This window comes from Stegodyphus dumicola, chromosome 9 (assembly GCF_044657685.1).
Source record: "Stegodyphus dumicola isolate Sdum_Otavi_A_Nest chromosome 9, ASM4465768v1".
NCBI lineage: Eukaryota > Metazoa > Arthropoda > Arachnida > Araneae > Eresidae > Stegodyphus > Stegodyphus dumicola.
Genome location: NC_140776.1, coordinates 121,894,590 through 121,916,138, shown reverse-complemented (window position 1 = coordinate 121,916,138; position 21,549 = coordinate 121,894,590). Strand labels below are relative to the sequence as shown.

The 21,549-nt window shown below is 33.0% G+C and overlaps 1 protein-coding gene across 2 annotated transcripts in view; it reads left to right on the top strand.

Annotated features, from left to right (window-relative positions):
• Positions 1 to 55: 55 nt before the first annotated feature.
• The window catches only part of Rpn6 (regulatory particle non-ATPase 6), a 60,054-nt gene continuing 38,560 nt past the window's right edge, over positions 56 to 21,549 (top strand). The window contains exons 1-3 of one of the 2 annotated variants that reach the window (XM_085824035.1): positions 165 to 196; positions 20,151 to 20,255; positions 21,248 to 21,416. In XM_085824035.1, coding sequence (XP_085680161.1) covers positions 21,332 to 21,416 — 85 coding nt within the window. In that variant the 5' untranslated portion in view covers positions 165 to 196; positions 20,151 to 20,255; positions 21,248 to 21,331. Of the gene's footprint in view, positions 197 to 20,150; positions 20,256 to 21,247; positions 21,417 to 21,549 lie in introns of both variants that reach the window. The other variant, XM_085824034.1, reaches the window with a different exon arrangement.

Genomic DNA, 21,549 nt, shown 5'->3' with positions numbered 1-21,549 from the left:
CTTGAGAAACTCTACTTAGCAGACGACAGTTACCTTTATCTGGCAACATAAAAGCCGGCGCGTTCCATATTTGGAAATATTTTGACTGCTTTTAATCCGAATAAAATGTCTGGAGCAATGAAAGTGTTGAGTCGATCTGAGAAGTTATTGAATGCAGACAAGCAGCAAGATGGATTAGAACATTTGAAAAAAATTGGTAATATATAATTTTCTTTTGCTTTTATGATCACACATGTCATTGTATGAAGTTCACCGAACATTCTAGTATAAATGTTACCTAATTAACATACAACTGCCGGAAAAACAATTATTTGGTTTGTGTTTCCTGAATTTTATATTCAATTTCATCGATTTCAAGTAGTGACAACCAAAATTATGCTGAAATAATGTTATCGTTTAACAGATAGTGTATATTAAGTATTTAATTATTTCACGTGAGACTGGATGAGCTGTCAAAAGTTTTCATTAGCTAATTCAGAAGTCAAACAACAAAAATCAGCGTTATATTTACAAAATTTTCACAGGACTAGTTTCGATGGTTTTACCGAACCACCATCTTCAGCTGCAAAACCGCAAATGATTTTGCAGCTGAAGATGGTGGTTTGGATGATACATGGATACTGAGTTTGTGCAATTGTTTGTCTTGTTATTTTGGCTTTGTGTAGCGGCGGTTTTTGGCGCAAAAGTCGCCGCTTCGCAAGCCAAAATAACGAGTCAAAGAATTGCTCAAAATCGGTATCCAGGTATCGCCAAGGAATACCCTAAACTATACTTTTACCAATATATAATCTCAGTAAACTACATTTTAAATCAAACAATGAAATAACATAAAAAGGAAATTCATCTTAGCACTATACAAGGGAAATATCCACTTACCTTATTTACAAATTTATCTGTCTTCAGTCAAACAAAAACAAGCATCTAAACAACAAGTATCCAAAAATTGTAATTAACAGCATCCAAAAATTCAAGTATTGACATTGTCAAAAAGCTAATTGGTGCGTACGAAGGTTCCAACCGTAACCTGACGACCAATAATTGGTATACAAGCTACCCGCTAGCTCAATATCTTCTTACCAAAGGTATAAAGCTTGTGGGCACGCTGAAAAAAAAAATAAATAAATAAAAATGAAATTCCAAATGAATTCCAGCCATCAAACACAAGAGAAGTTGGCAATTCACTGTTTGGTTTTCAAAAGGATATGACAGTTGTTTCATATGCAACAAAAAAAAAAAAAAAAAAAATGTGTAATACTGCTCAGTATTTTATACGATGATTACAAAATTGACCAGAAAATGAATAAAGCTCACATAATCCTGGATTATAACAAATGTAAAGGCGGAGTTGACACCGTAGACCAACACTGTAGTAATTCAACTGTCGGCCGAAAAACCAAGAGGTGGACAATGGCATTATTTTTTGCAGTACTAAACGTAATGGGCATAAATTCTCAAGTGCTCTTGAACTTCACCAAACCTGATGCAACCATCAAGTTTAGAAGATAATTTTTGAAAACTCTAGCTACATCTTTGATGAAACCACATCTTCAGAATCTTTTGAAAATGCCATTTCTCCTGTCGCATTCCGAAGCTATTATTAGAAGCCTGGTAACAACAGAAGCGGACAAGATGGCCGAATGGAACGAGGAACCACCTGCGAAAAAGATCAAAGGATGCTGCGCTGAATGTAGCAGAATGAATAATAATTACACTATTATAAAATGTTCTGAGTGTTCTAAGTTTACCTGCAAAAATTATCTGGGCAGGACAGTACAACTTTGAAAACCCTGCAGTGAAAAGGAACAATCTGAAGAGGATTAAAGTAGCAAAAGGTTTTTAATTTTTTAATTTGTGAAATTTATTACTTATCGAACTTTTCTTTACGGAATATTTATAATTTGTAAATTTGATTTATGATCTTATAATTTTCATACAGAAAATAATACAGAATACTCTATAAATTACATTTCCAGTGCATTCCATTTTTTGAATTAATTAAAAATTCGTAATTTCCAGCTTTACTGCTTTTTTTTTTTTCTGTTATTATTTTTCTTATATAATTTTTACTATGACGAATCACCTTATTAATGCCATGTATAAGATTAAATAATTTCAAACACGAAGCAAAGGCTTGAAAAACAACTTGGAGTATTTCATACACTGCCCGTCTAAAATTGTACCATATGCCAGACCCTCCAGCTGAGGGTTAATGAGTGATTACACTTGCTCAAAATCAAATTCTAACTGTTGACACTGATACTCTTTTTTTTTCTCTCTGCTCTTTAGCCCATTTCTCTACATTGTCTTCCAAAACAGGCCGAGCTTTAATGCCAGTCTACCAAGACCTTTTTATTGTTAGGCATTATACCTAATTCTTCTGATTTCCACCATGAAATGCATCTCTCATCGACTTGAAATTCTTTAGCCACAGCCAAATTTCCAATTTCTATCTCTTTCTTTACTCCTCAAGACTTAAAAGCAGTTGCATGTGTAACTGTTTTTTTTTCCCCCCCAACAGGAGTCATACTAAAAATAATAATTTAAAAAATTGAACAAGCACAAATGATAAAGTTAGCAGTAAGAATTAATGAATGAAGTTATATGTAAGAATGGATACAGGACTTCATGAAATGAAAGTTTCTGTGGCCATTAAGAAAAAGATGGTTATCAAAAAAGGCAGACAAAGCTCAGCAGAAAGTGTATGAATTATGGTATCTTTACTCTGAGCGTACTCTACAGTAGTTGAGCGAGTTTCGTGCAATATCACACTTGGTGCGCCTTAGTGCAACCTAAATATTTGTATTAGGCTAAAATGCTGCAGTAAAGCGACAAGCGACTGAGACAAGTGAAGTTCTAAGACAGAGAAGAAATAAAATTCATTCAGATATGCTGCCCTGGCTGATATGTTGGAGACTTAAATTTACAACCTTTAAACATATATAAGCCTCAGCTTATCTACCTGAAATAATGGTAATTAATATGCATATTATAGGATCGAGAATAGTAAGTACTTTTCATGCTATGTATCTCGCATTTTTGAAACAGTAGCAACAAAAATCTAAAACGGTTTATTACAAAATTAAGAAATTGTAATAAGCAGTAAATCAGTAATAAATAATAAAAAAAATTATTCATATCTAGGGTAAAAATATTTGGTACTTTTCCGTTTTGCCGGCGCAAATCTCGCCAAGCAAACTTTATTGGCGACAACATACAGTATACACATAAAAAATATTTTAAAAATGTTAGTTCTAAGAATTCTTTTTAAAAAAGAAGGCATAAACATTTTAATATCGCTTAAAATTTTATAAAAAGCCAATAAATAAAGACAAATTTGTAAAAAGACATTAATTTAAGAATTTACTATGCTTTCATGGTTCAACATCTTGATTCGCCGGTTCATATCACGTGACTCCAAGCGATCTCATGTCACGTAAACTACTCTACAAAAATCTAATGCTCTCAGTAATTATCTACATTAATTTCATGTTAAATCTTAATTTGGAACACAAGTCTAAATGCAAGAAATATTTCAATTTCGTACGAATAACTTACTCAGAAATTATGTAAAACTGCAGTGCTTTACTTCGCTAATGCATTCTCATTAGAATTGATGAATTTAACCCTTGACATTACCTTTTCTATATTTTCGGCTTCGGGTAAACGCTGTGATTGCATCCTAATTGACTTAATTACCGAAAATTGCCTTAGACATAAAACTGAACTATCTGATAAAAATTATATGTAATGATATGCCAGTATTGAAAGAAACAATCAATCTGATAAGAAAAAGCTGCGACTTGTTTTGAAAATGAGGCGTAAAAGGTTACCAGCGAGAACATTCCGTTTGGCATCGGTTGTACCATTATTGGCGACTTTATCGCTTGCGCCGGCAAAACGGAAAAGTACCAAATATTTTTATGGGTGCCTCTTGGCGATTTTGGGCAGTACATGGACACCTAGTTTGTGCAATTCTTTAACTTGTTATTTTGCCTTTGTGTAGTGGTGATTTTTGGCACATAAAAATAAGCCAAACTAACAAGAATTGCACAAACTTGATACCCATGTACACATCGACCTATTTTCACTTTAAAAAAAATCAGATAATTGCACAATCTCGGCATTGCACACTGTCTTGGCTCTGTCCATGTGCATATCGATCTATTTTCACCTAAAAAGTCAAAGAAACATCCAATTCTGCCCTAGAGCCAAACAAAAAATATATAATCTCAATAAACTACATTTGAAATCAAACAATGAAAATAACATAAAAACGTAAATTCATATTATACCATCTAAGCACTACACAAAGGAAATATCTACTTACCTTATTTAGAAATTTCCATGTCTTCAGTGTGTGGCATGCAAAATTACTTAACAGCATCCAAACGTTTTCCTCGAACCATGTCCCCTTTCTAATAGAACATTGTGTATGGTGAGCATTTGAACCTTTCTTGCAAGAAACCCATTCAAAGCCATCTGAACGATCTTTACGTTTGACCATACACATTTCCTTCGTACAAATAGAACACTGATAATTCCGCTGAATTATATCCAACAAAGTTACTTTTCTTTTGTCGTCAACCACTTTGGGGGGGGGACCCTTTTGCTCTCTTGTTCTCTATCACCAAACATACACTTTACCACTGGCAGCCATCTGCTATGTACAGTACACAACACTGCGACGTACTGCCTGACTGACATCCAACAAATAAGTCAAATTCATCGCAATCACGCTACCAATCACATCATAATAGAGTTTCCGTAACATTCCACTACTCAGGTTACTATAAATAAAACAACTACTTCGCGATAATCCAAGGGGCGCCATTAAATATACCTTAACCAAATTAAGATAAAATTCAAAATTGCAATTGTCTGGACTGCATATATAACTGCATATTAAAAGAAAAAAAAACTGTTAAATAATTTTTGATATGTGATTTATATTACAATAAATTTTGATTTATAAAAAATAGTAGAAAAAATGTGTTCATATCTATACTGAAATCTGCAATATAAGGAGGAAAAAAGGAAGATACACTGGTGTGCAAAAGCAACAGCATGGTTTTTTGCCATAACTCTATGAGAAATCAACTGAGAGACATGAAATGCAGAAATGAAAGAGAGTATTATGTATGTAAAGGATGACGAAAGCATCGGAACTGAAAAAGGAATACAATGCATACGGTATCGAATCAAACAAAAACAAGCTTTATTGAACGCATAGTATCGTGACTCATGATTGTCTATCCAAGAGGAAGAATAAGCAGATGTTCCTTAATATGAGATATGCCCTCCCCTCACTGCAATGGTTGCTTCGCATTTTCTCCGCATACTCAGAACCAGCTGGTGCAACATTTCTTGCAGTAGGTGTGCCCATTCCTCAATCAGCATCTGTTTGAGTTGTTGGGTGTTCTCCGGAGGATGTAAGCGTGCTGCAAAGCATCTCCCCAAAGCATCCCACACATGTTCGATGGGATTTAAATCTGGGGAGTACGCTGGCCAATCCATTCGAGTGATATCATCACTTTCCAGTAGCTCCTGAACGGCAAGAATCCGAAATGGCTGTGCATTGTCATCCATAAAAATTAAGTCTGGGCCAATGGTGCCTGGGAACAGACGCACATGGGGAAGGAGTACCTCCTCACAATAGCAATCCCCAGTTACAGACCCTCTGTTGAAAACGTGGAGCTCAGTTCGCCCGTTCAGCATAATGCCTCCCCAGACATGAACTCCAGGACCACCGTTACGGTGTCTTTCCTTGATGTTACTAGGATAAAACCATGTCCCGATCTCTCTCCAAATCAAAACGCATTAAGAATCGCTTCTGGTACTGAACCGACTCTCATCCGTAAAGAGGACACGACTCCATTGATCAGTCGTCCAGTTTTTGTGCTCTCTGCACCACTGTAAACGGTGGTGTCGTTGGCCAGCTTTCAATGGGAGGCAGCGTTCAGGATGGTGGGCGAATAGGCCCCTTTGTGAAGGCGTCTGGCCACAGTAAACCGCGACACTTGTCGCCCCATTGGCTGAGCAATGGCACTTGCTGGCTGCTGTCGAACTCTTTTCGCCTGCAGGACGATATATCAGTACCCCCTGCAGTTGTCGTCCTCGGGCAGCCACCAGCAACCTTTCTAACAACTGTACCTGTGGTTTGGAACACTTTCCAAGCACGCGAAATGTCACTTTTGTTGATTTCAATTTCTGCAGCTACACTGGTGACAGTACGCCTCTCCTCCAGCTTTCCGATCATTCTTCCACGTGTGAGGTTGTCCAGGTGATTTCTTCTAGCCATATTTCACGAACTGACTGGCACTTGCAGCAAATACGTTGAATTGTGTCTCCGGCCTTCCATTTATTCTACTGTTGAGCTGCAAAATTTTAAGGTTCTCTTAGTTTGGCCAATGTAAATTAAACCACACTGGCAAGGAATCCTGTAAATACCCCAGGAATTCATATCCGGAATGGGGTCCTTGAGTATGGAACTCGGAATTTTATTGATGGGAGACTAAATGATCTGGAAGTTAAATTTCTGCAAAATATGTGCAACTTTATAGCTAACTGATGGAAAGAAGGGAATGACAACAGAATTTTTATAATCTCCCAAAACAAGAGTTTGCCTTTTGGTGTATTGAGATGAGAATTTTTTAACTGTTTGATTAATAATGTTGGGTAAAAAGCCCCTGTCAATAGTTATTGCTTTTAAATTTAGTTCTTCATCAAGGGATAGTTTGGAGGAGCAAACTTGAAGAGCACAGAAAACATAGGAATAAAATTAAGCTAATTTTTGTTCAGATGACATGATTTGAAGTGTGGTGGAAAGCAAACTGATGAAGGTTTACGGTAAACCGTAATACTGAAGTTGGATGTGTTATGTGTGACCAGAATGTCGAGATATGGAAGAGAATTGCAAGTCTCAAGTTCAAAAGTGAACTGAATAGCAGGATTGATGGAATTCATCATTGAAAGAACTTTATTTAGATCATCTTTATTACCTTCAAACAGGGTAAAAGTATCGTCTACGAAGCGGAACCATACCAGAAAGTTTAAAGCATTGTTACGAAATGTACAGGCGCGGTAAGATAGCTTCCCCACAGAGCAGTTTTATTTTCCCATAAAATAGCAAGGAGGGCGAGGTTGCCACATTTGGCTAAAAATAACCCATTTGACGACAAAATTGGCAATATACCGTGGACAGTTGGAGAAGCTTCTGGAACGAATTCGTACCAGTTTAGCCCAGAATGTTCTCTAACACAGGCCGAAAGCTATATAAACCCTGCTGGTCCACAGTGTTTCAGCCTCGGCAACAGGGCGAGTCAGAGTGCCTCATCTGGAGTGCAAGATAGTCAGTATCAAGTGTGTGTGCGTCGTCTAGCGAGCTGATAGTCAGTCATTGAGCGAGTATCTCAAAGTCTAGTGCCAAGTTGGTCATCGAGTGCATCGAGAGAGTCTTAGTACATTGCAAATTAGTGCATCGTCGAGTTTTGTCTTAGTTTAGACTGTGCTGAGTCGAGAGCTATACTCCTGTGCATCGCATGGAAAGTCTTGAGAGTACGTGGAGTTCCGAGAACGACCAAGCAGAGTCAAGATTTGTACTCTAGTGCTTTGCCGTGAAGCTGTCTCCACTGTGATAGCCTGATAACCTGAAGGCTGTGTCGCTGATCATGTCAGCGTGTTTATAGTAGTTCGTCGACGACTGTAAAACGTGTTTTGGAGCTGTACTGAAAATACTGGTAAATAAAGTGTGTTTCGATACTTCATCAAGTGTCGTCGTTATTCACTCCAAATCTACGAACCCCGTACGAACATGAAGGAAGAAAATAACATTAACAACTGGTGTCAGGAAGAGAAAAACGCAACAATATCAAACAATTTTGAATCATAATAATGCATGTAGATATCGGCCAGAATGGGACTGAGGGTCTTTCCATGGCTAATCCCTCAGTTTGCTTGTAATATTTATTTTGGAAAACAAAATGCGTCTGTTTCAAACAGTGTTGAGTGATAGAAATTAGCTCATCAATTTCAATGCAAGAGAAATGAAATTCACGAAATCTGGTTTCTAGACATCTTAGTGCACCCTCCACTGGAGCATTGGTGAATAATGATTTTACATCAAAAGAAACCATGAGTAAATTTCTAGGAGAAATGTTTTTACAAACTATTACATTTTTTTATGGTGTAAATGTTATTGTCTAATAGAGTTGAAAATCTAGAAACTAAGTATTTAGCTAATAAATACAAGGCAGTACCTAAATTTGATACAATAGGGTGGAAAGGAATACCACTTTTATAAATTTTGGGAAGAGCATATAATCTGGCACAATTCGCAAAAGATGGGATAAGCGAATATTTTAATTTGCTTGAAAGGATTTGTGAAGATTTGATCGCAGTTTTTATTTTTGACAGGTCCAAAGGTAAAGGATCTTTAGGGATCAGATTATATGGTCCTTCGTTTAAGTGTTTACCATGACGACTATCTGGCTACCTTTGTCGGCCTTTGAAATGATAATATCCGGGTTAGAATGAATTTTGCGCATTGTAGCTCTTTCTCTCGCAGTTAGATTTGGTTTCAAAGGTTTATTATTGAATTTCACATTATGAGGGATAAGATGCCTAATAATTTCTTTTTGTGAATCTGAAACTTTACTGAACTTGAAAGCTATTTTGATAGGAGCCAAAATCTTTGGAATTGAGGGTTTAGAGGTTTGTGAGAAAGTAAAACTATATTTTAGAATTCTCTCTTGTTCTTCTGATAAACTAACATTAGAAATATTAACTATTCGCTTAATGTTTACAATGGGAATATTTGTTGAACTACTTGAACTGGAAGACTGTAAAAGAAGTTTTTCGAATTTAACTGCAAGGGTGTTTTTATGACGGTTAATCAAGCAGTTAAAAAATTCTCATCTCAACACACCAAAAGGCACGCTCTTGTTTTAGGAGATTATAAAAATTCTGTTGTCATTCCCTTCTTTCCATCAATTAGCTATAAAGTTGCACGTATTTTGCAGAAATTTAACTTTCGGGTCGTTTATTCTCCCATCAATAAAATTCCGAGTTCCATACTCAAGGACCCCATTCCGGATATGAATTCTTGGAGTATTTACAGGATTCCTTGCCATGTGACTTAATTTACATTGGCCAAACTAAGAGAGCCTTAAAATTTCACGTTAAGGAACATGAGGCATATGCCAGAAAAAAGGAAACACAGAAGTCTTCTGTTGTCCAACATTGTTGGTCCGAAAATCACACTTACAGTTTTTCTGCTGCCAAAATTATTCGAAAAATCATCTTCCATTGGTGAACTGGATTTTCTAGACGCATTTCACATTCAAAAAAATCTTTCTGTTCTACTTAACGACCCTAATTCCAATCCATCTTTGCCTTCAGCCTTTAAAGAAATTATGTTTTAGTTCTGGTTTCATCAACAGAATACGCCAGTGGTTTGTCTCCTGTCCAGGCTTTCTTATCTTATCTCGTTCATTTGCACTTTTGCAGCTGAGGATGATGGTTCAGTAAAACCATCGAAACTAGTCCTGTGAAAATTTGAAAATATAATGCTGATTTTTGTTGTTTGACTTCTAAATTAATATTTGTTCGGCGTGTTATTGTATCTTAAATGTAACTATGTTACACAAAAATTCCAGGGAAGATAAAAGGCAGTGCACAGCCAGAAAGAACCATAGTATAAAGACACACTAATCATGAAGACTAATGGTCATAACCATGGGGCTTTAGCGTCATTAAAATGACAAGCCACCATTTGACAACCTCACTAGATCAGCTGTAGTTAGCTGATCAGCTTAAAAATTGTGAATCCATGACAATCGGCTCATTCAACCCAATTGCCAACAAGGGCAGTTAGCCGACAGGAGATTTAGCTATAGGACATGTAAGTGACAAGTCATTTTAATCCACAGGACATTTAGCTAACAGTGATGTTTTGCTGACACATACACAATAATTATTTAAACTTACTATTAATTGCAAATTTCCTGCTGATTCTCCCAATATTTAAAAGCATTTTTACACCTATCAGTAAAATTCATTTTTCGATTCTTTGATGTGTTTTTTTAATTCTTGTGGAATTAGCATAGTTTGATATATATTGTGTTGTTTGGTATATTAATCGGCCAAACTGAAAAAGGCATTGAAATTTCCCGTTAGGAAAAATTAATTATTTGTTCGAAAGAAGTAAATTCTTTTAGCTATTTATAATAGGTTACTTAATTACATTTTAATCTGTGATAATTATCCATGAAGCTTCTTCACGCAGTCAACTGGATTCTTTTGAACACTTTCATATTATCAGTAATTTTTATTTGTTTACTTAATAACATTAATTTAATCCCAGCACTTTCAAATTTGTAATATTTTAGCTTTTCACATTTCATTACTGTTTCGCTCAACAGATCACACACTACATTTCTTTCCATATAAAATCGTTCCTCTCCTCTGACTACTGAAATTTCCTTTCCCTGTCATGAAGTAGAGTGTCCATTTTACTTAATCTAAAACCTGTCTTTTCAAATGATAGTTGCATTTTAGGCTAGACTTCTTGTCACCTCATTTTCGTCAAGCAGTTCATTCTCATATGCAAAAATTAGCAGCTCTGTTGAAGTGTCGTAATCAAGCATGCACACTTGTAACCATTTTTACTACCATGTCTCTTCATTAAGATGCAATTTCAAAAGTTAATATTGAGAGAGAGCTATTGTATAATTTTTATTTAGGGTAAAAAGATTTTGTGTATATAACATATGAGATCCTAGGTTCCGCCAACTAACATATTTCGATCTGTTCTTTTTTTCATATCTCTGTAACAGAGTGGCACTTCATTCTGCTATTTTTACACTAAGGATAGACAAATTGTCTCATCTTTGTGGAATTAAAAATCTTAGAATTAAATACTCAGTTCTGTAACATCATTTTTATTGACCATGTCTCTCGCTTGAAACGTTGCTTAGAAAAGTTAATTTAGAGTGTTCCATAATGTTAACTTAGAAGAAAGTGTCATTTAAATGTCTCTTATTTTATTCGAAAATAAATTAATTTTTGTAAACATTGAATTTTCACTCTTTGTATTTCTAAAAATGGTACTGACAGCCAATTCCATTTAGTCTTTCTTTTATTCTTAAATCCTACCCACTAAACAACTTGGATTGGGGTGTGAGCGTGCATTTTGAGTATTTATCAAAATTCAATGATGCTAAAAATATAATTGTTAATTAATTTAATATTGTTTGTTATGTTTTGCGAGTCATGAGGTGTATTTTCAATATGATCAGTTATATTAATTATTTTAACTTTTCCCAATATGTTTTGGGAATTTAAAAATATTCATGCAATTTAACAGCAAAAAATATGTTCTCAAAATAAACAAAGTTGAGCACTTGCAAAAGACAAACTTCAAATTAGCAGTACAAGCTTGGTTTCGGGCTAATTTCTTTAGTTAAGTTTGATAAATTTGTGACAAAAAATAAGAATGTAGTGTTCAAAATTAAGAATGAAAAAATGACAAAAATGAGAATGTAATAATTATTCATTACTTATTTATGTAATCACTAGTTCATCAATGAATCTTTTCGTTGCTGAAAGATATAAATATCGGAGGGACATACGTTCTAATTTGTTTAATTTTCATTTATTTTATTTAGATCATTTAATTTTTTTTCAGTTAATTATTTTTCATTTTGTCAGGAAATTCTTCAATTACGTTGATTTTTTTCAGTTTGAGCTGCGATTTGTTCTTCGCAGTTATGGTAGATGCCCATGATACCAGTCTTAGGAACGATACCTTTAGAATTAGGAAATTTTATCAATGTTTGTTATTCCTTTTTAGGCCATATTTTACAGACAGTAAGCCCTCGAGCATAGGGCTCTGCATTTATTTCGAAATTTTCATTTGACTATATCTATTCTGTTAAATTATCCTTCCACATCAAAATTAAGACATTAATTGCAAATCCTGCAATATTCCAAAAAGGATTTTCGCCAGTAGCAACAATCTTAAGTACTGATGATATTTACCCATTAATTGAAAAGGACATTATTACATCACATTTTTAATGCTGGAAAATTTTTCTTTATTAAGCATTTAATCAACAGGACATTTAACAGCTGGAAAACATTTCTACACGAATTTGCTTACATACTTGTCTGACCAAAGGCAGTTTCCAGGGTCACCAAGAAGATACATAGTACATAACATTATATGCAAATAATTAGGCAAAGAAGAATTGTATCTATATTTTTACAGATTACAAATATATGCACCATCGAAATTCGGTAAATAATACTCAAAATTTCGGCTTTCTAATATCAACAAATGTGGTGATATGTGTTCTGCGTTGGTTTTTGGCACGATTGCATGTTGTATGGCAACCCTGTTCACGTTGAAAACGCCGCGGCGCGCAATGAATTGGAAGTTGACCTGTCAGCACTATCCTTATCTTCAGGGCAGATGTTTTTATTTTATATGGCTTATAATTCCTTACTAAATGTAGTATTTCTTCTCGATGTACTCCGTCTTTGATATAATTTAAATCAAGTTCCTCGTCATTATAATTCGCTTCCGATAGTGAAGAAAGTGATACAGAGGTTATTGAAAACGAAAAAATTTCGATTGACAAATTAGTCGGTATTCTCGACACAGCAATTATAGGACTTAAACAGTGGAACTTTGTAACTGAAGAAGAAATTATGTCTGTTTATAGAATTAAAGTTAAAGTATTATCACATAAAATGAAGCAATTTAAACAACTTACATTGAAAGAAATGTTTAATAAAGTAAAGAAATAAATATTAACCTTTTTTTTTTTTTTTTTTTTTTGTAAATTTTGATACCCTTAGATCATAATTGTTCTTTATTTCATAAATTACGGTTTCATATTTTTAATTTTATAATTTCTGCATGCCATCTTACCAGATTTAAACTGATGATCCATAATCCGAAAAAATCGATAATCCGGAATCGCCGCTGTCCCGATGAGTCCGGATTAATGACTTTTGACTGTAGTATTTGAATAGAACATGTGGCAACGATTAGATAATTCTATTCTTTAAATGATATAAATTTTGTGCATTATGAGTTATAATATGAACGAAATATAATACTGTTAAGTGAATCTAGCGCCAGAGTGTCGCTATGGTAAACAAATACTAGAGTGAATTTTAAAGAATGCATTTATTCTATTGTGGTTTATGCGCTGTCGGTGAAGTAGATTTAATTCAATCCAATAAGTTTAAATGAAATGCAAGAAAAAATGCACATAATTTAATATTCCGTACAAGGAAGTCATGTGGTGTACTTATCAGATTTTTTACTATGAATTTCTGTAGTTATTGTTGTTTTTTGTATTGTTTGTAATTTAGTTTAGTTTATGTGGTTGATTTGTGCACAATGCCTGGATTGTGCAATTCGTAATTTTTTTTTTTTTTTTTTTTTTTTTTTAAGTTTAAAAAAGTTTGTGTACATGGTATTCTTTCAAATTTTTTGTTTTGCTAATTTATTAAGGCGAGGTGTGCGTAGTTCGTAGATTCCTTCGCTGCCTAGAATGTGCAATTCATAGATATTTTTTTTAATTAAAACATATCACTGTGTACATGGATTCTTGTCAAATATTTTTGGTTAGAAACTTTACATTTTTGCTATCTAAATTTTTTGGGTACTTTTCCATTTCGCCGGCACAAATCTTGCCAAGTAGACTTTATTGGTGAAAACGCACAGTATACACATAAAAAGTGTTGACAAATGTTAGTTCTAAGAATTTTTTATTTTGAATGCATAAACATCTTAATATCATTTAAAATTTTGTACAATGCCAATAAATAAAGACAATAAATTTGTAAAAAGACATTAATCTGAGAATTTATTAAAGTTTTATGGTTCAACATCCTGATTCGGCAGTTCATATCATGTGACCCCAAGTGATCTCATCTCACGTAAACTATGCTACAAAAATCTAATTCTCTCAGTAATTATCTACATTAATTTCAAGTTTAATCATTAGAATTGATGAATTTAACCCTTGACTTTGTGCCTTTTCTATATTTTCGTCATCGGGTGAGCGGTGTGATTGCATCCTAATTCACTTAATTACTGCCTGCGAATGGCCTTAGGGCATAAAATTTAACTATCTGGTAAAAATTCTAAATTCTATGTCATTGTATGCCAGTATTGAAAGAAACAATCAATGTGATAAGAAATGGCTGCGACTTGTTTTGAAAATGTAAAATTTAAAGTAAAAGGTTACCAACGAGAATATTTCGTTTGGCATCGGTTGTACCATTGCTGGTGATATTATCGGTTGCACCGGCAAAACGGAAAAGTACCATTTTTTGTTTTTATTTAGGATTTTTAGCTGAAATTGTGTCTTCAAAATGTGGTTTTTGCAAGTGCGAAAACCGCGGTTTGGAGATATTTTAGGCTTAAAATTCATAATGTAGACAAAAATTTAGGTAGTAATATGGTGGCATAGAGTTTCTCGCCAAAAATGTTTGACTAGAAATTTGGCGACCTGAGGGCACATATAAGAGTAGTTCCAAAATTTCTTTATTTCTTTCAAACAAACGATTCATTTTCCCTGATGGGAAATTTCAATACTTTTTCAATTTGCCCTATATATACCATATGACACGATATATATCAAACTATGCTAAATTCCACAAAAACTAAAAATGCACATTGAAGAAACGAAAAACAAGAAAAAATTCTTTAAATATTGAGAGGCTAAATTCCACAAAAACTAAAAATGCACATCGAAGAATCGAAAAACAAGAAAAAATTCTTTAAACATTGAGAGAATCAGCAGGCACTTTGATAGTAAGTTTAAATAATTTTTGGGTACGTCTTGGCTAAATGTTGTTGTCGGCTAAATGTCCTGTCAATTTAAATGACTTGTCACTTACATGTTTTATAGTTCAATGTTCAGTCGGTTAAATGTCCTGTCAGCTAAGTGTCCGTGTCGATTAAATGTCCTCTCAGCTAACTGTTTTTGTCAGCTGAATGTCCTGTTGGGTAAATGCCCTTGTCGGCTAAATGTCCTTGTTGCCTTAATGTCCTGTCAGCTAAGTGTATGTGTCGGCTTGATGTCCTGTCAGCTAAGTGTCCATATTGACTAAACTTCCTGTTGGCTGAATGTTCTGTCAGCTAAATGTCTTGTCAGTTAACTGTCCATGTTGGCTAAATGTCCATGTCAACTAACAGGTGTTGGTTAAGTGTCATGGACCCAGGAATTATGAGTAGCTTGAAACAACTTCAGCATCACCTTTCAAAATGCTTGGAATAAAACAGGCGTCTCTGAGAATAAGCTAAAAAGAATAAAAACAAATAAGACAAAAGCTTATTGCAAGCTATAAAAATGTGAACTAATGGAATATGATACTGATTTAATGAAGCACAATTGAGTTTTAAAGCATAAGCAAAATTCTCAAATATTACCTTGGAATAATATAAAAAATACATTTCAAAAAATGAACAGCATAAATAAATTTGAATTGCATTTTGTGCTGGAATTTTACGATTATACAGGGCAAAATGCACAGCATTTATAAAGAAAGTGATATAATCTAAACTGCTCAAAGTAATTGAAATTAATAAATCGTAATTTTCTCCGAAACTGAGGGAGTCTATATATGCAGGTATTTCACCTCTTAAGTGTTTATTTTTATGTGTACATTTTTGTAATCAAAAATAAAATGAAATATTGATATAGTTCTTAAAATTCATTGAAGCTGTAAAGACTTAAAAATTAAAGTAATGCCATATTTCTAAATAGCAGCACAAGCAAATTTAACAGTGAAAGATCTTGGATTTTATTAGCAAGGAGAACCTGAAGAAATTCAAGAATCAGAATAAAAATTTTAATTAACTGAAATTATTTAAGTATGGAACAATGAATTAAAAAAATAAACTGGCAGAATTAGTGGAATAATATTAAAAATGCAAACATAAGGAAGTGCCTGACAATAAATATGAACAAGTTAACTAAAAAACAACTGCCTAAAATTATTGATAATTTATCACAAAATATGGAAATTTAAATAATGGAAATTTGCAATATGGTTTTAAGATTTTCATCAAAACTAATATATATATATATATAACAAAACCACCAAGAATCAAAGTCAGTAAGTTACAGAACCTACGAAAATTTATGATGATGTCAGAGGTCATGTGGGTCATACTAATGACATCAGAAAAATTGTGATCTTTGATGTCAGATGCTACTTTTTGCTTCATTTTCAATCTTCTGCCATAAAGTGGCAAAACTTTCTGTCAATACTGATTCATAATTGGCTGTGCCAATTATTGGCATTAATTTCCCTTTTTATTGAAACAAGCTGTTATGTTTCATGAATTATTGTGTATATAATTGTCACCAAATAAATATTTTATAAGACTTTTCCAGCCCTATGCTGCCAACTGAACATTAATCAGTATTCTAATAAATATTTATGTGTCTATATGTGCCCTGTAAAATATTCTTAATGGAAAATATGTAGAATTCAATTCTTTAGTTTGATGCTTTCTTATGCAGAATTTTTTCCTCCATCTACAAAATTTGCTAAATTATTTTTATCTTAAAATTTCTTCTACGATATTGTTTACTTCCTTCTGAGAAAAAATAAATGAACTTCCAAATTTAAAAAAAAAAAAAAAAAAAAAAAAAAAAAAGAGAGAGAGAGAGAGAATATGATACTTAATTGTAAATCAGATTTAAAAAAAAAAATAATGATTTATAATGCTCAAAACTCTAAACCTGTGAGAAAATTCAGTAAAAAATGCCTAATCCTGCAAATATTAATGGGTATTCTCTAGAAGCAAGATCAGGAATGTTATGTGTGCACATATATATGTCTTTGTGTTTACTATTATACATGTATATAATATGTATACACACATATATGTACGTATATACACGCATACATACATACATACATACAACTTATGGCTCGAGTAAAGACGAAACACTTTCGTATTTACGTATTTTTATCAATTATTGTTCATTGAGCGGGAGTTGGTTTGTTCCCCTTGAAAAGTCAACTAATTTCCGATCAATGACAATGATTACATGTTTTAATTTTTCCTTTTACAATTGAAATTTTATTTTTCATGATGATTTAACTCCAGTTCCCGTTAAAACATTATTAACATTTTACTTTCAAATTACTTCAAAACATCTTTCAAAATATGACTTGCCGGTATGGATTCACACTTTAAAAATAATTCTACTTTAATTAAACTTAGGAGATAATATAATCAATTAATCAATACTGTTTAGGAAATAAATTATTATTTTTTATTATATATATATATATATATATTGAGAAAATGTAAGGTTTTTTTTTTTTTTTTCAAATTAATGTGCTTAAAATTATAGAGTCTCACTTTCTTTGGGAACATATAATGGTGAACTCTAGAAAGACTGCAGAGGAATAGTCCTCTTATCTTAAGCTGCAGAAAAACAAAGTCAGAACAGAGGTGTAAATGCCCTTTTATTCGAACACGAAATTAACAATTACCCAACAAGACAAGCACTTCTGCCTTAACAGAAATACGTAATGTTGAACAAATCCAAATGTGGTAGATTAGCCCAACGGCTCACAGAAAAATTTAACGGGCAGGAAGGGCTCTGGTTTGTAAAAAACTGATGAGACAAGCCAAATGGCTAGGAGCGCTCAATGCCTCAGAATCAAATCGCTAATAATCATGGCACAACATGGGTTAGAATAGACTGCACACTCTAACACTAACTTCCAAAACTCTTGCTTAAGTAGTACTTCTTTCTACCTCAATCTGACTAGATGCTTACTATCTCATTTACATTCTGCCATGAAAAGCATGAGTGAGAAAAGAATGATAGGAAAGCACTAAAAATTAACTAGTAGTTAAAAATAAACAGATAAACGTCACAAACTGTTAAATGTTATGTACTTAAAGAAGCACGAGAACTTGTTTTCTGTTAGCATATAATGAATATACAATTGTGATACAGTACAAAGTCCATAATCCAAACTCTTCGGGACTTCGGCGATTCCAATTAGGGTTTTTTTTTTTTTTTTTCCGGGTTATAGATCATCAATTTAAATCTGGTAAGATGGCATGCAGAAATTATACAATTAAAAATATGAACCGTAATTTATGAAATAAAGAGCAATTATGATCTAAAGGGTATCAAAATTTACAAAAAAAAAAAAAAAAGAGCTTAATATTTCTTTGTTTATTTGGTACTTACGTACTAACGCAACCAGGCCAAAATTCGCATAAATTGCGAAATTTGGCGACCCTACTTACGGCAACCCTACGTGTTATACTTAGTTTTGTAAAAAGAGCATGTGGAGATTCACAAAATTTTCTTGCATTTTCGTGCAAATTTTTTTAATTTATGAGAATAGCAGTGTACATGGATAAAGTGAAGAGTGTGCGCAATGCCATTTTTGTGCAATTCTGGATGTTTTTTTAAGTAAAAATAAGTCGACGTGTACGGTTTTTAATCAGTGCTAAAAGCAATAGCCAAGAGATTTCCGCCGAAAAAATAATTCTGCAACTTATTGAAATTTGAAACTGGAAGGGTTTAATTGCTATTTTATATTTTAAAACAAAATAATATAAAAAACTGTATTAAAAATTATCTGTAATTAATAAATGTACATTTTCTTTCTATTCATACTTTTTTACTCAAACTTACAAATAGCGTCAACCTGGTTGCGATAATACGTAAATACCGTTTATTTTAGTAAACATTTCTATCAGTGTAAGTTGTTTAAGTTGCTCCGCTGTTTGCACTAATATACTTTCTCTTTAAGTTTATAAACTGACATAATTTCTTGTTCAGTTACAAAGTTCCACTGTTTAAGTCCTGTAATTGCTGTGTCGAGAATACCGACTAACTTGTGAATTGAAATTTTTTTGTTTTCAATAATGTTCTCTGTTATTTTCTTCAGTATCAGAAGCACGCATGGGTAAACGCTTTACTGGCTTTACGTACATGCGTAAGTTTGTGGCTTGGAGGCCTGTATTATAGATCATTCAGGATAATGGACGTCCATATTATGGACTTTGTACTGTATTAGGCACTTCCTTCCCCCCACCCCCAAGTATAAAGGAAAGTAGTCTTGCTGTTTTTAATTTTTGGATAAACCTAACTGGTGGCATTGTGTTAATTGCCAGTCTTGAAGTATATTATTACTGTGAGGCACATTACTTATGTAGTAGAAGCAGTTATTTAATGTACAATGGTTTCATTATAAATTCACTAGAAAGCCTGGCGGTCATACAAAAAGACCACTGTTCTAGATATTATAAATTGTAATTAAAAGGATTTGCGTTCAGTTGTAAACCATTTCAAAAACAGACGATTGCTAATGCAAACAAATGTTCACGTTCGCCCTGACATGCTCAATTTATGTTCAGTTGTAAACCATTTCAAAAACAGATGATTGCTAGTGCAAACAAATGTTCACATTTCCCCTGACATGCTCAATTTGCGTTCAGCTGAAAATTCAGTTTAAAATACAATGTCGGAATGAAATCTGGCAAAATTTTAAACTCTTTACGCAAAAGGATACTTAGCGTAGGAGTTTGGGTAAACCTACCTGATGAGATGTACTACATACAACTTGTTAGTTGATTTCATCTCCTTTAATTTCTAACGTTTGCAAATTTCTAGGAAATTCATATGTAAATATAGTTAAATGCATAATAAGCAACAATTGTATGAAAAATATGTAAATGTTCTTAAATACCATGATAATTTAATTAAAACAATGATAACTGCATATATGGTATCAGTGTATATGGACTATTTGAATGCTGTGGCAACTTCACCCCCATTGGCTAGTACAGTTACGCATTAACAGACACTTAAGCCGCATATAATAAAAATGTATGTCATCATTTAAATGCAGAAACAGACTGTGTTATTAAGCTCTTATATGCTTTGCCATATTCAAATAAATAACCGTCATGTGATTGTAAGTGCTGTTAACTTTTCATTTTTTCTCTCCTTGCTATAAATAAAGCCTCTTCCAACAGCATGCTGTATATTATTATTTTTATACTCTGTATCACTTCAAGCTTAGAAACACTTTAACCTTAGCAATCTTTATGAGAAAAATAATAACTGCTTTGTTGTATTCAGTTTCGTCTAATGATGAAGACAAGAATGATGAAGAAGTCCTTCGTGTTAAAGAGCAAAGTATTTTGGAATTGGGGCAGTTATTCAGTCAAACTGGTAGAGCAGTTGGTAAGTGTAATATTTATATTCGTATGTTTCAGTCTTTTCCAAATATCCCCAAACTTATGATCTGAACTTCTGCCTTTTGACAAATAATTTTTTTTTAAATGCTTAGTGTAAGATAATTTTCAAAAGAGAGAAAAAAATAAATAAATAAATAAATAAAATAAAGAAGAAGAAGAAGAGGAAACCTTCGTACTTAAAGCAATATACATTCAAATCCTGCTATAACAACCTTTAAGGCACCTGATGTTCGTTTTGCTGTAGCTGGTGGTAACATTGTCACATCTACAAAAAGAAGTGGATTAGAAATCTAATTTAAAAAAAAAAAAAAATATTAAGATTTTAATCGCAGTTATTAAATTTGTTTGTCATTGTTCTGCAGTTTCAGTATGCTTTAATAAATTTATACAATAAATTACTTTGCATTATTTTTGGTTACATGAGATTACACTTCTTACGACATTGTAGTGTGGTGAATTAAATTAAAAAATTGCAGTGAGTTCCCCCCCCCTGAGAGAAAAAGTATTTCTTCTATTGTGCTAAATCTGTAAGTGTGTATTAATATTAGGTGCAGAGATTTTTAATATTCTTAATTTAAAACTTTATAGTAAAGGTGGGGTGATTATTAATTTATTATTTCATGTTCATTATATATCCAATCTCTGCAGATATAATCTTCAAAATATAAGCTTTTGCAGATCACAAAAATGTTGTGAGTTAACATAATACACAGTAAATTCACTATATTTGTAGTTAGTCAGGATAAGTTGAAGTCAGGATTTTTGAAGTTAGACTACTATAGATTTGCATCAGAGAAATAAAGACATGTAAGTTTAAATTAAATAATATTACTTTATGAATATTGCCCATTTTTAATGTGTAATATCTTTCATACTTTTTTGTAAAAATAGTGTTTATCAGAAAAGGAAGTTTATTTCCTTATACATGTGTATTAAATTCAGCAACAATACTGAATGCACTTTTTTCTTTCATTTAAGGCAACAGAATATTAGAAATGGGAAAGACATGGATACTAACATGGGAACAACATATGCATTTGCAAAGGAAATATTTTTTGCAACATGAAAGGAAATGAGCGCAACAAAATTGCAATAATAATATACTTACAAGTACACACTGCCTTTGCAGTTGGGTCAAAAACGTTAGGTAATCCAGTGTGTTTTGGTTTTTGTACTAAATTTTAGAACTTGCTATTTATATAATCTAAATGCTTAAGTTTGTGTCTGGTAATAAAAGCATCTTTAAAGGATTTTATAATTTTATTATTCCATAAAACAGG